The 14,071-nt window shown below is 36.5% G+C and overlaps 1 protein-coding gene across 2 annotated transcripts; it reads right to left on the bottom strand.

The window, feature by feature from the left end:
- Positions 1-117: 117 nt before the first annotated feature.
- Positions 118-6,874, bottom strand: c7h1orf210 (chromosome 7 C1orf210 homolog). 2 transcript variants are annotated; one of them, XM_065272650.2, is made up of 5 exons: positions 6,348-6,446; positions 2,407-2,525; positions 1,528-1,918; positions 1,281-1,385; positions 118-1,181 (listed from the first exon to the last, which is right to left on the bottom strand). In XM_065272650.2, exons 2-5 carry the CDS (start codon positions 2,509-2,511, stop codon positions 766-768), a joined length of 1,017 nt encoding a protein of 338 aa, XP_065128722.1. In that variant the 5' UTR covers positions 2,512-2,525; positions 6,348-6,446; the 3' UTR covers positions 118-765. The 2 variants fall into 2 exon arrangements, with proteins under 2 accessions (XP_065128722.1, XP_065128721.1); XM_065272649.2 differs by lacking the exon at positions 6,348-6,446 and adding an exon at positions 6,748-6,874 and having other exon boundaries at positions 120-1,181.
- Positions 6,875-14,071: the final 7,197 nt, after the last annotated feature.

The following is a 14,071-nucleotide window of genomic DNA, read 5'->3' as shown; positions in this document are numbered from 1 at the left end:
GGGTTTTATTATATTACAGTATATAAACGATTTATTATACATTTATTTAATAAACGATTCAAGCATTAAAGTATAAACTGCATCATATGCTTTATTGCAACGTTGCAACAGCGGCGCCATGTGCCCAAAAAGATGAATAACATGTTGGCCACTTAAATCATTTAATTTAGAAATGGAGTGAACGTACAAAAAGACATATGTATAAATGGTAGAAAAGGCCATAAAAGTGCACAACCGGTTTAAGTAGATGCAAATTTCCCTTTTTACTTTATAATCTAACTATTTTACTTTTTTTAATCTAAAAAACAGTAACGTTTTGGAATAACATCATTAGAACATTAATAAACATTATATACAAAGCTCAGAAAGATAACAAATAATATGTTGTTAAGTGTAAAGTCACTTATATGTATAATAGTGCCTCCCAAAACTGTTAGATCACCTAAATTACATTTACAAAATTATTAATTACATTACATTATAAAATATTAAATCACATTGCATCTGTAAAGAAATAATACTAAATTAATTAAATCCTTTTACTAGGAATACTAGCAAATGTACCCACAGTTATAAGTTCACAAAGGTTCCCTGAAGAGTAGGATCCTACTCGGCAGAATGGCACTATGAATGAGTTTAATTTTTCAGTCCATTGCATATTTATATTCAATTAACATGATCTTCTAATCTTAGTAATCTTTGTCTTAATGAAAGTTAAAATTAGTTGTTACCAATTAATATTTAATGACATTACATATAATGAATCTAACCAATACTGAATTGAATTTCATCCTCCTCATCATCATCCTCCTCATCATCATCATCATCCTCTTTCATTTCTGATGCTCTTGCAGCTCTCACACTCTCGCTTGCTTGAATATAGTTATCTTCAATAAACCCATCATCATCATCCTCATCAACCTCATCAGTAGATGCCGCCGCGCGGGTTCCTGGGCCTCCGTGACTCGCGAAGCCCACCCCGAAGTTTGTAGGGTCACACTGGCTTGTTGCATCTGCCTCATTGAGCCTGGAGTGTCTGTAGCTTGCCAGATACTTGTGCACAAGCTTGCACTTGGCTACCAATGCAATTACAATGGAGATGGATATGGCTGACACCAGGACTGCCACGAGTGCCTTCCAACTGTATGAAGAGGATTTTGAACCATCATCTTTTGCTGGGCCTGAAAAATATAGATTTACATGTATTTCATATGCAAAAACCACAAATAATTATTTGTATTACTTTATAAATAAATATGTGTATGTTATACAACCCTGACCATTTGTTGTGGTTGCTACAGTGACATTTGAAGAGTTCTCTTGGTCCTGTTCCAGTAGTTTACGCAGGAAGGCTCCACGGTTAACATTCTTAAAAAATTCTGCCTCTGTCCAAAGAAAAGACAACATTAAAATTTGTATTTCTATAGCTCAATTAGAAATCAAGTCTAGTTTGTTTTCTTATTTTAAGAAGCACTTCTGTAACATGCTACTACAGTATACATAGGTACAAAATAAAGGTATTCTTGCCATTATTGTGGTCATCTTGAGCAATGCTATCTGTTTTTCTCAAGTCTTGAACTGCAGTTAACAGGTGGCCTTGCATTTGATTTTTCCCCAGGTAGAGCATCTCTAAACTGGGGAGTCTAACAAGAGCGCTTGCATGTACTGATGTCAGCTCACCCCTACTAAGGTCCAGTACTCTGAGAAAAGGGAGGCTGAAAAAATTATCTTTTAACAGTAGGGGGAGGTAGTTGCCTGATAAATTCAGTGCGATCAAGTTGCTGAATAGATTTAATTGCTTAAAGATGTTGGTATCGGTCAGGTCTAGGAGATTATCAGAAAGATCCAACTCAGTCACGTTCATCCAGATGTGATTTGGTATCGATGTAAGCCGTCTCTTACTGCAGTTGAAAGTGGCCTTAAATAGAGAGTAAATATTTATATGACAAGGTTATAAAACAAGCATACATATACATAACAAATAAGTACATTCCTAGAAATATAAGAGATGCCTAATGGTTGTACTAAATACATCTTTTAATCTAAGAATGTAGTATCACCCCAGTGACAACTTTTCTTGTACCTTCTTTAGTTGATTCCTATTACGTAATATTTTTAATACAACCAATGTTATCACATGAAGCTTATCCGTTTGCTTACACAACAAAACATTGCATCACAAAAAATATAATTTTGTATAAAAGCAGTCCCTTTGTGGTTTTAAGCAAGAAACAAGAAAGTGTATTTTCTCATGAGATAAACTTGAAACCACTAACAGACTGGGTAAACCTCTGTACCAAAAACAGGAAACAAGGGCCTACAAACAGGATACTCCTGATGTAGCCACACTTACTCTCTGGCTCAGGGAACAAAAGAGGCCAAAGAGTGTGTGTTGTTTTTCCTTACCGTCTCTCTGTTGACCATACACGGGCCCACGGTCTGGAGTGCGAGGCATGATACTGAGACCCAAAAACACAACAGCACACACAGTATGTGTGCAGCAGACCCCATGTTTCCCCCGGTTCCTGCAGAAAGCACAATAAAGAAGACATATCAGTGCTCTAACCTAAAGTGTTGAGAGAAGTTTGTTTATGCTGCGCACTATTCTATTGCAAAATTACACATAACACTATAAGCAACTACACTCACCTAAAGGATTATTAGGAACACTTGTTCAATTTCTCATTAATGCAATTATCTAATCAACCAATCACATGGCAGTTGCTTCAATGCATTTAGGGGTGTGGTCCGGGTCAAGACAATCTCCTGAACTCCAAACTGAATGTCAGAATGGGAAAGAAAGTTGATTTAAGCAATTTTGATAGTGGCATGGATGTTGGTGCGAGACGGGCCGGTCTGAGTATTTCACAGTCTGCTCAGTTACTGGGATTTTCACGCACAACCATTTCTAGGGTTTACAAAGAATGGTGTGAAAAGGGAAAAACATCCAGTCATGTGGGCGAAAATGCTTTGTTGATGCTAGAGGTCAGAGGAGAATGGGCCAACTGATCCAAGCTGATAGAAGAGCAACTTTGACTGAAATAACCACTCATTACAACCGTGGTATGCAGCAAAGAATTTGTGAGGCCACAACACGCACAACCTTGAGGCGGATGGGCTACAACAGCAGAAGACCCCACCGGGTACCACTCATCTCCACTACAAAAAGGGAAAAGGAGGCTACAATTTGCACAAGCTCACCAAAATTGGACAGTTGAAGACTGGAAAAATGTTGCCTGGTCTGATGAGTCTCGATTTTTGTTGAGACATTCAGATGGTAAAGTCAGAATCTGGCGTTAACAGAATGAGAACATGGATCCATCATGCCTTGTTACCACTGTACAGGCTGGTGGTGGTGGTGTAATGGTGTGGGGGATGTTTTCTTGGCACACTTTAAGCTCCTTAGTGCCAATTGAGCGTCATTTAAATGTCATGGCCTACATGAGCTTTGTTTCTGACCATGTCCATCCCTATATGACCACCATGTACCCATCCTCTGATGGCTACCTCCAGCAGTATAATGCACCATGTCACAAAGCTCAAATCATTTCAAACTGGTTTCTTGAACATGACAATGAGTTCACTGTACTAAAATGGACCACACAGTCACCTCAACCCAACAGAGCATCTTTGGGATGTGTTGGAACGGGAGCTTCATGCCGTGGATGTGCATCCCACAAATCTCCATCAACTGCAAGATGCTATCTTATCAATATGGGCCAACATTTCTAAAGAATGCTTTCAGCACCTTGTTGAATCAATGCCACGTAGAATTAAGGCAGTTCTGAAGGCGAAATGAGGTCAAACACAGTATTAGTATGGTGTTCCTAATAATCCTTTAGGTGAGTGTATAAACATATATTTATACAATTATACATAAAACATTTATACATAATTATATATAAAAAAAAGTTTATTCTGCAAACAAGTAGTTGTGATTAATCATTAAGCAGCCCAAAGTTTAACATTTTAAACAATTATAAAGTAAAATAAAATAACATCAACAGGTTTGAGTAGACTATATAAAAAATAGCCCTCCAGATTGTTTTATCCATTGTGGCTCACAAAAAGGTTGAAGACCCCCGGCCTACACTCTAAAAAAAGGGATATTTGAAACCCAGTGTTGGGTCAAAAAGGCATGAGCCCAGCAGCTGGGTTGAAATAAACCCAGACAATTGTTATATTTGACCCATCAATGGATTTATACAACCCAGCATTTTGGGTTGAAACAACCCAGCTTGGGTTAAATTACAACCCAGCGTGCTGGTCATGTCCCGTTTGACCCAACCCTGGGTTAAAAAGAACCCAGAGTTTATTTAAAGTGTATATTCCATCAAATGTTGGGTTTATGGTTAGGTTTGAGGGTCGGATTAGGATGAATTCAGCACTTATCCAGTGAGATTTCACAAGATTATGGGTGTAGCTGTATCCCTATAGCTACAACCCAAGTTTGTGTGTGTGTACAATACGAAGTGATAACACTTTACCATAACGTTGTATTAGTAAACATTAGTAAAAGATTAATGAATGCTGTAGAAGTATCGTATATTGTTAGTACATTATTAGGTAATGCATTAACTAATTGTTAAAAAATACAAGCTTATTAATATTTGTATTATTTATGTCATTTTAAAATCTGAAATTCCACACTATTTTTGATATTGTAACATAAGGATATTGTTATCAACACGTTAAAACCTACATGTTCCACATGTAATAACTTTTGTACATTTTTCTGTAAGTTCAGCAAGTTTAACACAATGTATTACTTAATAATTATTTTAAGAGTTCCATGTAAACTTTCATGACAACATATTTTAATTGGAAAATGTGTGTAAGATCAAGATTACTGAACATTTCTAAAGAAAGATTATCAGCAGGAACTTATTTTTAGGAACCTACTGTATGAATTAGCAACCCAACACAATGATTAATATACATCCTTCTGCAAATCACAACAGCATGTATGAGAGACACCTTACAGTACAAAAAACAACATGTGGCAAAACACAGTACGGGTCAGTATGGATAAGCATAAACTGTTAAAGTACGGTATGTGGTCTGTATGGGTATCACATGAGTACTAGCAGCAAGGGTCTGGGTATGCTGCTATATGGATAAAAAAACCTTTCTCAAATGACAACTTAAAAAAATAAAAATTGACTGGGAGGTCTTTGCACATATTTTAGTTCTCAAGGTTAATCACAATAGTAAGTGTCAATGCTATTGTCTCGATGATGTTTGGAAAAAGAAGATTAGTTTCAGGGGCTGGTTTTTGTAGAGGGTTCAATAATTTTTATAGGGGCCCTTCCTTTCACTCCCTGCTTCTCCTGCTATTCATTTCAGCACGGCTGGCTGTAAACACTCCTCAGGAGCTCCTTTTATCTCTTCCTGTCTTCACATGGCCCTGTCCCAGCATACTTGCAGGGTTTCTTTGGAAGTTTCTGAATATACATATGTATCAAATGGTCCTGTTTATATAATTACTTGTACAGTAGAGGCTCATTACTATCTGTATAAACACATAATTTAAAATCAAGCCATTCTACTGTTATCACCATAGTTAAAAATAACACCTGCAACCATAGTGACAGTAACTAAAGTAAACAGAGGGTGGCTTTCATAATAAAAGTTCTTTTATAAGCAAGGTGCACACATTTGCCTATTTATAACTGAGTGAGCTAAACTATTGACCTAAACAAATGGTATCTGCTCTAATGCATGACGGTGATATGTCTATATCTTGAAGTTACCAGAACACCATAGACAACATGCAATATAAACATTCAATACTGTATTGTACAAATAACATGGCCATAGATCTGGTTATACAGCACAGGTTTACTGTAGGCCTATGTGGTTGTGAATCCTTAAGAAGACTGCTAACTCTATTCTGGTACTTGGTGAACTTTAGTCTCACCTGATCTTTTTTTAATGCTATGTACAGATGCTTTCCCAAATCTCACTGCGTGTTTGCAATCACCCAGCATACAGAATGTAACAAAAATGAGTCCTTCATGTGACCTCCTTGAGATCTAGTGTACACTACAAGCACACCCTTCCCCCATCTTTTCTTATGTTGTTTAGCATTAAGTTTGTTACTGATTACATTGACACCCAGGACTTTGTATTGTTGTCGCTTAGTTAAAATACCAAAATGGTTTAAACAGCATTAAGTATGCAAGTTAGATACACTTCGAATAGTAAATTGTGTTTTTAGAACTTAAAGCAAAATTAAACCTTTTAAAGTTTGACTTTTATATTCATATTTAATAGTTCTTGGTGTTCTTGAAACAGCATCATTGCTTCAATACACAACATAACTTTTATGAAAGATGTAGGCCTACCTTTTCAAATCTTCCACATTGGAGTCTAGACAATGTTGGGAAGTTAAAATAAGTTATCGGTCATCATAGCTAGAAAGCCAGCAGTCGTTTTGATTCATTTAACTATCCACCTTTCCTTTACTATTATGGCTTGTTGTGGTTGACAACAGTATGTAAAATACAATGAGGGTTCAAAAGCATGATGTGTGATCTTTAAAGAGTAAACTAGCAATATATTATCCTTATGCTTTTGGGAAATATTTTTTAAGAATTATTACAATTATTTGTGCTAAACAGAACACCCTTTGGGTTTTAAAATGCTCCTGTCATGTTATAAACTTAATATAAATAAAGCAAATATATACATATGTAGTAATGAATGCTATCGTCAGTATACAATTAAAAAGCGGAGGTGACTTACCTGAGATTTGGTTTGCCAAGTTATTAGGAATGTGTAAAAATAGCGAATTTTCAGCCTAGACGTCACATTTTGTCATTTTTGTTAGTCATTTCAAGCATTGAGGAAATGAAAGGTAGGTTGTTCAAAGGTTGTACAAGGTGTGTCTTTAGCCTGTCAATGCAGATGGTTAATTTGTAACTGAATACAGCTCTGCCTCTTTTATTACACTTTTAAAATAGACAGAAATACATCAATTCTCCAGGTGTTTGACTACTTTTGACAATATGTATAGTACATTAATGGGACATTTCACTTTTTTGAAAATATGCTCATTTTCCAGCTCCCCTAGAGTTAAACTGTTTTGGAACCCATTCAGCTGATCTCCAGGTCTTGCGCTAGCACTTTTAGCATAGCTTAGCACAATCCATTGAATCTCATTAGACCATTGGCATCGCGCAAAAAAAAAATAACCAAAGAGTTTCAATATTTTTCCTATTTAAAACTTTACTGTTCTGTAGTTACATCATGTACTAAGACTGACAGAAAATGAAAAGCTGCAATTTTCTAGGCAGAAATGGCTAGGAACTATACTCTCAAACTGGCGTAATAATCAAGGACTTTGCTGATGTAACTTGGCTGCAGCAGGCGTAGTGATATTACGCACTGCCCGAAAATAGTAGCCTACCCTTGGTTACTTTTAATGGCAGAAGACTATTTTCCGACATGATGTAACTACAGAAGAGTCAAGTTTTAAATAGGAAACATATAAAAACTCCTTGGTTATTTTTTAAGCGCGATGCTAATGGTCTAATCAGATTCAATGGATTGTGCTAAGCTATGCTAAAAGTGCTAGCGCCACCCAAAGATCAGCTGAATGGGTTCCAAAACAGTAAGAATAAAATGTTTATCTCTAGGGGAGCTGGAAAATGAGCATTTTTCAAAAAAAGTTAAGGTGTCCCTTTAAGAGTTATACAGTTTACTGCAGTATAAGGGTATGTTTTACATAAATTTCTATTTTTATATATTTGTCAGCATCACATCTATGATTTATAGTTGATCATGTTAGACAATTATATTAATACAAATACATTAAATTGAACTGTATACAGTACTGTGCAAAAGTCTTAGGCCACCACCACCAGACTTGTTGTTTTAGAAGTTTTAATGTCCGTCCATATTTATTTTTCAATCTATATTAAGATACAAACAAAAAATACAGAAAATATGTACACAACATAAAAAAAAACAATTTTCAGAACTAATTAAATGTCTTCTTCGGGCATCGGTCAGTAGCCTATTTAGTGTGACCTCTTTTACTATGAAACACATATGAGCTTTTTTGAGTAGACTGATGTCCTGAAGTCATTTGATTAGAATGAAAAATTAGGATTTAATTCTATTTAAGTTAAGGAGATCCTGCAGTTGCCTGCTATTGCTCAAGTGGAAGGTGAGTTTACCCTAAATACTTGACACCGTTTTTAACTGTATTTTCTGGTTGTATTCTAATAAAGAACCTCCAGGCCTTCCGGCCCTCCAGGACCGCTTTGGACACCCCTGCTATATGGTAAAGCACTGCATTAGCAGTGCAAGAGGTCATGGGTTTTTATAAAAAAAATTATACATTCTAATGCACTGTAAGTCACGTTGGATAAAAGCGTTTGCCAAATGCATAAATGTGAATGTCAGTAAACACTTGAAATTGTGATGCAGTGAGTTTACGCCCTTGTTAGACAGTTTAGCACAAGGGGTCATCAAAAACAATAGGATAATTTCCTGAACATTGCAAATATGTTGCAACGCGTGTCTGTGTGTGTGTGGGCGGTGTGCATGAATAACAGAGATGAAAAGACTACTGTAAGTAGCATCTTCATGGCAAAAGTGCAGTTCTATTCAAGAACAATAGAAGTCAATGGGAAGTCTCCATTATTATATGCAACACGTGTATGCGTGTGTGAAAGCAGCAGTAGATCAATACACATGCACGTGTGTCCTGCGGATCTAGTACATACTGTAATCTACTGTACATGAATTGGCCACAGCTGCTGATCAGACAAGCAGAAGTGTGTATGTAAAGAAAAGGAAAGGAAGGATAGAGAGGATCACAAGACTATGGGTACAGCTGTGGTGCCTCCACTCCTTTTAACAGGAAAAAACAACCTGAGCTGAACAACAATGGGTAGTTTGTCTTAAAGGAGACACATATGAACTGGTCAAGGTGTCTGTGTTTGGCACTGAAACCGCTGTTATTGCTATTTGCAGGGGAGAGACAGTCAGTGGTTCCTGTACTGCAGCCCAACATCAGCATGGTGCTTAAATTCTCAAGGTCGTGGGGTTGACCCTCTGCACACAATTGGAAAATATATATATAAATAATAGCATATTTCTAGATATATTTTCTAGACCACTTTAAACATCAATATTCAGTGTGTCTGCTACTGTGCAGGTTTTTTTTCGGTTTGACTTCTTATTTACGAACTAAATTTAGTTTATCCAAGCTCATGTCCCAGACTTATTGTTTAGCTGGGAAGTGCATCTGATCACTATAGCATCTGATTTTTTTGTGTGTTGACTCCATTTGAGCATCTGAAAAACACTTATTTCCTTTGGTAATGGAAGCAGAAAAACTGACTCTCCTGTGAAGGAACAATGATTTGTCTAAGTGGAATGTTAAACTGTGATTTTATCAAAGCAGTGTTTTGTTTTGCTTGGCCTTGCTCAGTGTGTGAACACAATTCGGTTAACAAAAATAAATCAGTGACTTGAGTGTATTCTTATACATACATCTTTGAATTTAGCATCTTATTACAACATACAGTAGTTACGTTTTAGAGATAAGCAGTCAGCAACTTATTATGTAATACAAGTAAAAGTGGACTCAGGGTATTTATTGCATAAATTGATAAAAAACAACTTTAGAAAGTATTACAAACAACTCGTAAACCTTCCGAACTGAAGCCATAGCCTATGATATGTAAGCACAACGCACAAATAGTAAGGTCTCATTTAAACATAAACCGGAACAGCATGACGTAATCGATCACAAGAGCTAATAGCATTTTACATTTTTAGGCTGACGTAATGATGTAACAGTGCCACAGGGATGACATTTTTGTAGGCAAAACCCGGAAGTGAGTTAGCATTTTGACACTTCCAACCTCCTAAAGTCAATGTTTTTTTTATGGAATTCAAATAAAATCTTGGGTTAACACAAGCCCAAGATATTTTCACGTTGTATTTTAAGACACAAAACATACCAGTTATACCCTCACTAATGACTTTTAAAGCTTTTACTGTACGTGTCTTTAGTACAGTAAAAAGTTGCTATATGGACAGGCATTGTTTGGGACTTTAAACGTCCAACATGGCGTAAAGATTTTAAAACAACACAACATGGGCACAATACCTAACAATGATTCATCTTCAGAGTATTTCCTTAGCAATAAACGTGTTTTTTAATGTTTTTAATAAAGTTTGAAAGAGTTCAAAAGCTTGGTGGTGATTACGTTGAAGTCGAGTGACCACTCACACAGCACTTTGGTCTCTACGTCTCTACGTTTAAATTTCTACGTCTGTGTGAACACAAACAAGTCCGGTAAATGTTCTGGGATCGCTCCCATAAAGAGCATCTAGTAACATTGGCGTAACATTCACAGAAAGCATTATGTGTGAACGAGATGCAGAAACAATGCCATGAGGGGCATGTGGTAGTAAGGACGCATGTGTCAACACAACCAGAAGTAAGCTCTTTGACAAAGAAATTTAAACTCAGATCAACATTCACAGCATGAAATGTCGGCAAACTGGACTGAAGCTAAGATCAGAGAGCTTGCCACTATCCACGCTGAAGCTGAGAACATTCACCAGCATGACAGAACAGCGCATACTCCTTATGATCTTGTCATAAACTAAAATGCACGTGCATGGTTTCTTGGGAGAGAAATAATGGATAATTAGCAAACTTCAGACACTGTGGACAAAAACCTAGCATGTGCAGAACTTTAAATATGTCAAGTGTCTTTATCAATGACAGTGTGAATTAAACAAAAATCAAACGATCTTAGAAAAATCACGCACACATTATTCATAAAAAAGGGCATTTTCCCGAAAAGGGCTTATGGTTTAGTTCGCTTGTAGCCTAAGGTTAGCATTTTTAATTTCAAGTAAATACATTTAGACTTCGATATTCATAAAAGTTGTGCCGCGAAGCTCAGTGCCGCGCCGTTCTAAAAAAATTGAACACATTGTTTTCTATGAGTATACGCACACCGGCGCCGCCAGGTGGCGCCTGTCCGCACCGCCCAGCTGTGACTCAGGAAGTTGCTCAAATCCCTATCGCGCCACACAGCGCCACTCACAAAGTTTAACATTAAATAACATCATATTTGTCCCAAATCATTAAGGATTAACATTGGCTGCTAACGTATATTTTGCATTTTGAAGTAGACGCTATCTGACGAAACTCACGCTATTTAATGTGCACTTCCAGTTAACAATACCTCCAAGTTGTCCTAGACGCGACTCGACGCGACGCTGAGCTTGCGCGGTCGTTGTGCGACCCCCTTAAGACAACTCGGAGGTATCGTACACCGGAAGTGCACATTAAATAGCACAAGCTTATCCAGATAACATCTACTTCAAAATGCAAAATATACGTTAGCAGCCAATGTTAGTCGTTCAACTTTTGTTAAACACAGGGAAGTGTCCCGCTATCCTCCGGGATGGCCTACAAAAATACGTCATTCCTGCGGTACTCCATTATGCAAGAACTATATTTCATACTCCAATATGAAGTATCACTTGTTGCCGGTAGAGGCGCAAATTTAGTTAACGCTTCTGTCATATTTGAGGGAATGGACAAATTCCCTCAACAAAAAAAGATAATATGTGAGGCGACTGTTGGTCTTTTATAGAAAAAATGTGCTTTAAAATCTTCCAACTCAAATACCATTGTAAGTCATACTACAGAGCTTCTATTGTCAGAAAAAAGTTTCTCACAATAACCACCAATTCTGGGAATGTAACTGTATGCACCAGGGGACATTTTAGGTATACAAACCACTGCTGTGAGTACTGCTTTGTGCAATTTAACAATGCTTATGTCAAGCTTACATTCAAATGAATAGATGCTATTAGCTATCAACACATTTCATTTATTAGAATCACCATTAAGACACTCAGGATTGATTATGCAGTTTCAAGAGCCATGGGACATCATTAAGAATCATTGTGCAGAAGTCTTCTTTTGTTTTCGCCCCTGTACCAGCAGGGAATCAAGAAAGAATTAGCAAGTTCTGGTTCGGACCAAGTGCACGCTGGTTCAGGGGCTAGCGTCAATCACCCCAGATGTTTTCTAGCAGGACTCATGGGAACCGGGCTGTGGGCTGAGCAAACACTCGGCAGACAGGAGACCAGCGGTCCTTCCTGTTTCATGCATGCTTACTGTTTGATTCCTGCCAGTTTCCTGGTTGCATATCAGCTCCAACAGCACCTTTTCCTGCCCGAGTCTCCACTGACTGCTGCCACTAATCGTTCTCTCCTGACACGCATATTAGTCATATCTGATTCTTTTGTTGTGGCATCTTGTCTTACTTTTGTGTCGATTCTTTTTTCATTTTTTGCTTACTTAGTTACAATTAAAAACCTTCTTTACCATTTAGAACCTTTAACATACACAGAACCTTGCACAAATCATTCCATGTATTGGAGAAAGATTTTACAAACTATATAAAAAATACGAGAAAAAAACTGGTTTGCTTAGGAAGTCCTTGTATGGCATCACTGTGACTATTCCTAATCTTCCCATCTTCCTAAACTTAATACACTGTTAGAAAAAAATGTCAAAATATGTACCTCAGATGTTATCGTGGCAGGACCTTTTAAAAAGGTCCTAATATTAGGTACAGATATGTAAACATTTTGTACAAATATGTACCTTTAAGATACTAATTTGAGGTATTAATAGGCTCTCCTTGGTACTAATATACCTCTGAGTTACTAATATCAACTTTTAGGTGCAAAGCTATCATTTTGAAAGCTACCACCCCACCAACCATTTTTTTCCTCTCTGCAAAAAAAACTTCCTGACAAAGATTTATATTTTTTGGCCATTTTGCCTTAATCTAACAGTGAGGAGAGAGGGGTATGGGATCGGCAAATGAACACGAGCCGGGAATCGAACTCAGGTCGTCGAAAGTGCGAAAGCACCACGTGTCGGAGCGCCTACTACACCATCGGCTCACCTTACTTATTTTTGTCTTGTTTTTAGTAAAAATATCGGTAACACTTTACAATAAGGTTCGTTAGTTAACATTAGTTCATGTATTAAGAAACATGAACAAACCATGAGCAATACATTTGTTACAGTATTTATTAAGCTTTGTTAATGTTAGTTAATAGAAATAAAGCTTTTCATTGTTTGTTTTTGTTAGTTCACAGTGCATTAAATAACGTTAACAAGATTTTAATAAAGTATTAGTAATTGTTGAAATTAACATTAACAAAGATTAATAAATGCTGCATAAGTGCAATTCATTATTAGTTCACCTTAACTACTGTAGTTAAATAATGTTAACTAATGAACCTTATTGTAAAGTGTTACCAAAATATCAAAAAATTCTTAAATCGAAATGCATTTTCTCGATGACCAAAATTACCTAGAAAAATAAATCTTGTTTTTAGACAAAAATATTTCATTTTTAAACAAATGTTCTTCAGTTTTTTTTTATTAAGTGTTAAAAACTTTTTTCTAACCCTATTGAAAGATTTCAGATTTTCTTTGCTTGTTTTATGCATAAATTCACTTAAATTTGATATTTATGTCTAAAACTAGACTAGGTTATAGTCTTAGGTTATTTTGCTTATCAATAAAATGTATCTTGATTTAAGAATTCTTAATTCTTATATTTTTTTATTTTTTTAAAGAACAATCTGTGACAATATAACCTTGATGTCTTTAATATTTACTGAGTAAAGTCATGCCAAAAATTGAAATCAATGTGAACTCTTTGATGCTGCTATATGTAATTAGGTTATGAGACTTTACCATGGATTTCACAGGCAGGGTCACACTTTATTACACTCTCTTGTTGAATAATAAAACCATCAAGAGGTCTCTATAAACTACATCAGACCTGTTATGATTACACTTCCTCATATTTGATTTGAATCTTTTATATACTACAGCACTGTAGACCTCGCTGACCGAGGAAAATGGGTCAAACATGTTTACCTGCCAAGCAAAGATTTTCATAATCACAGTGTGTATACTCACATTGTTTTTAATTGGGGTCACATCCGTCTTCTGTCAAGTACTGGTTTAGTAACCCTGCCAGGAGTAGTATAAAAG

This window comes from Paramisgurnus dabryanus, chromosome 7 (assembly GCF_030506205.2).
Source record: "Paramisgurnus dabryanus chromosome 7, PD_genome_1.1, whole genome shotgun sequence".
In the NCBI taxonomy this organism is placed as follows: Eukaryota; Metazoa; Chordata; class Actinopteri; order Cypriniformes; family Cobitidae; genus Paramisgurnus; species Paramisgurnus dabryanus.
Note: the sequence above shows the minus strand (reverse complement) of the source record. Positions and strands in the feature narration are given on the sequence as shown.

Excerpts from the sequence above, each read along its gene's own strand:
- c7h1orf210 (XM_065272649.2), bottom strand. The coding sequence starts at position 2,511 with ATGGGGTCTGCTGCACACATACTGTGTGTGCTGTTGTGTTTTTGGGTC. Across the intron at positions 1,386-1,527 it reads TCAAGATGACCACAATAATG|AGGCAGAATTTTTTAAGAAT; the intron begins GCAAGAATACCT and ends TTCTTTGGACAG. Across the intron at positions 1,182-1,280 it reads TGTAGCAACCACAACAAATG|GCCCAGCAAAAGATGATGGT; the intron begins GTCAGGGTTGTA and ends TATATTTTTCAG.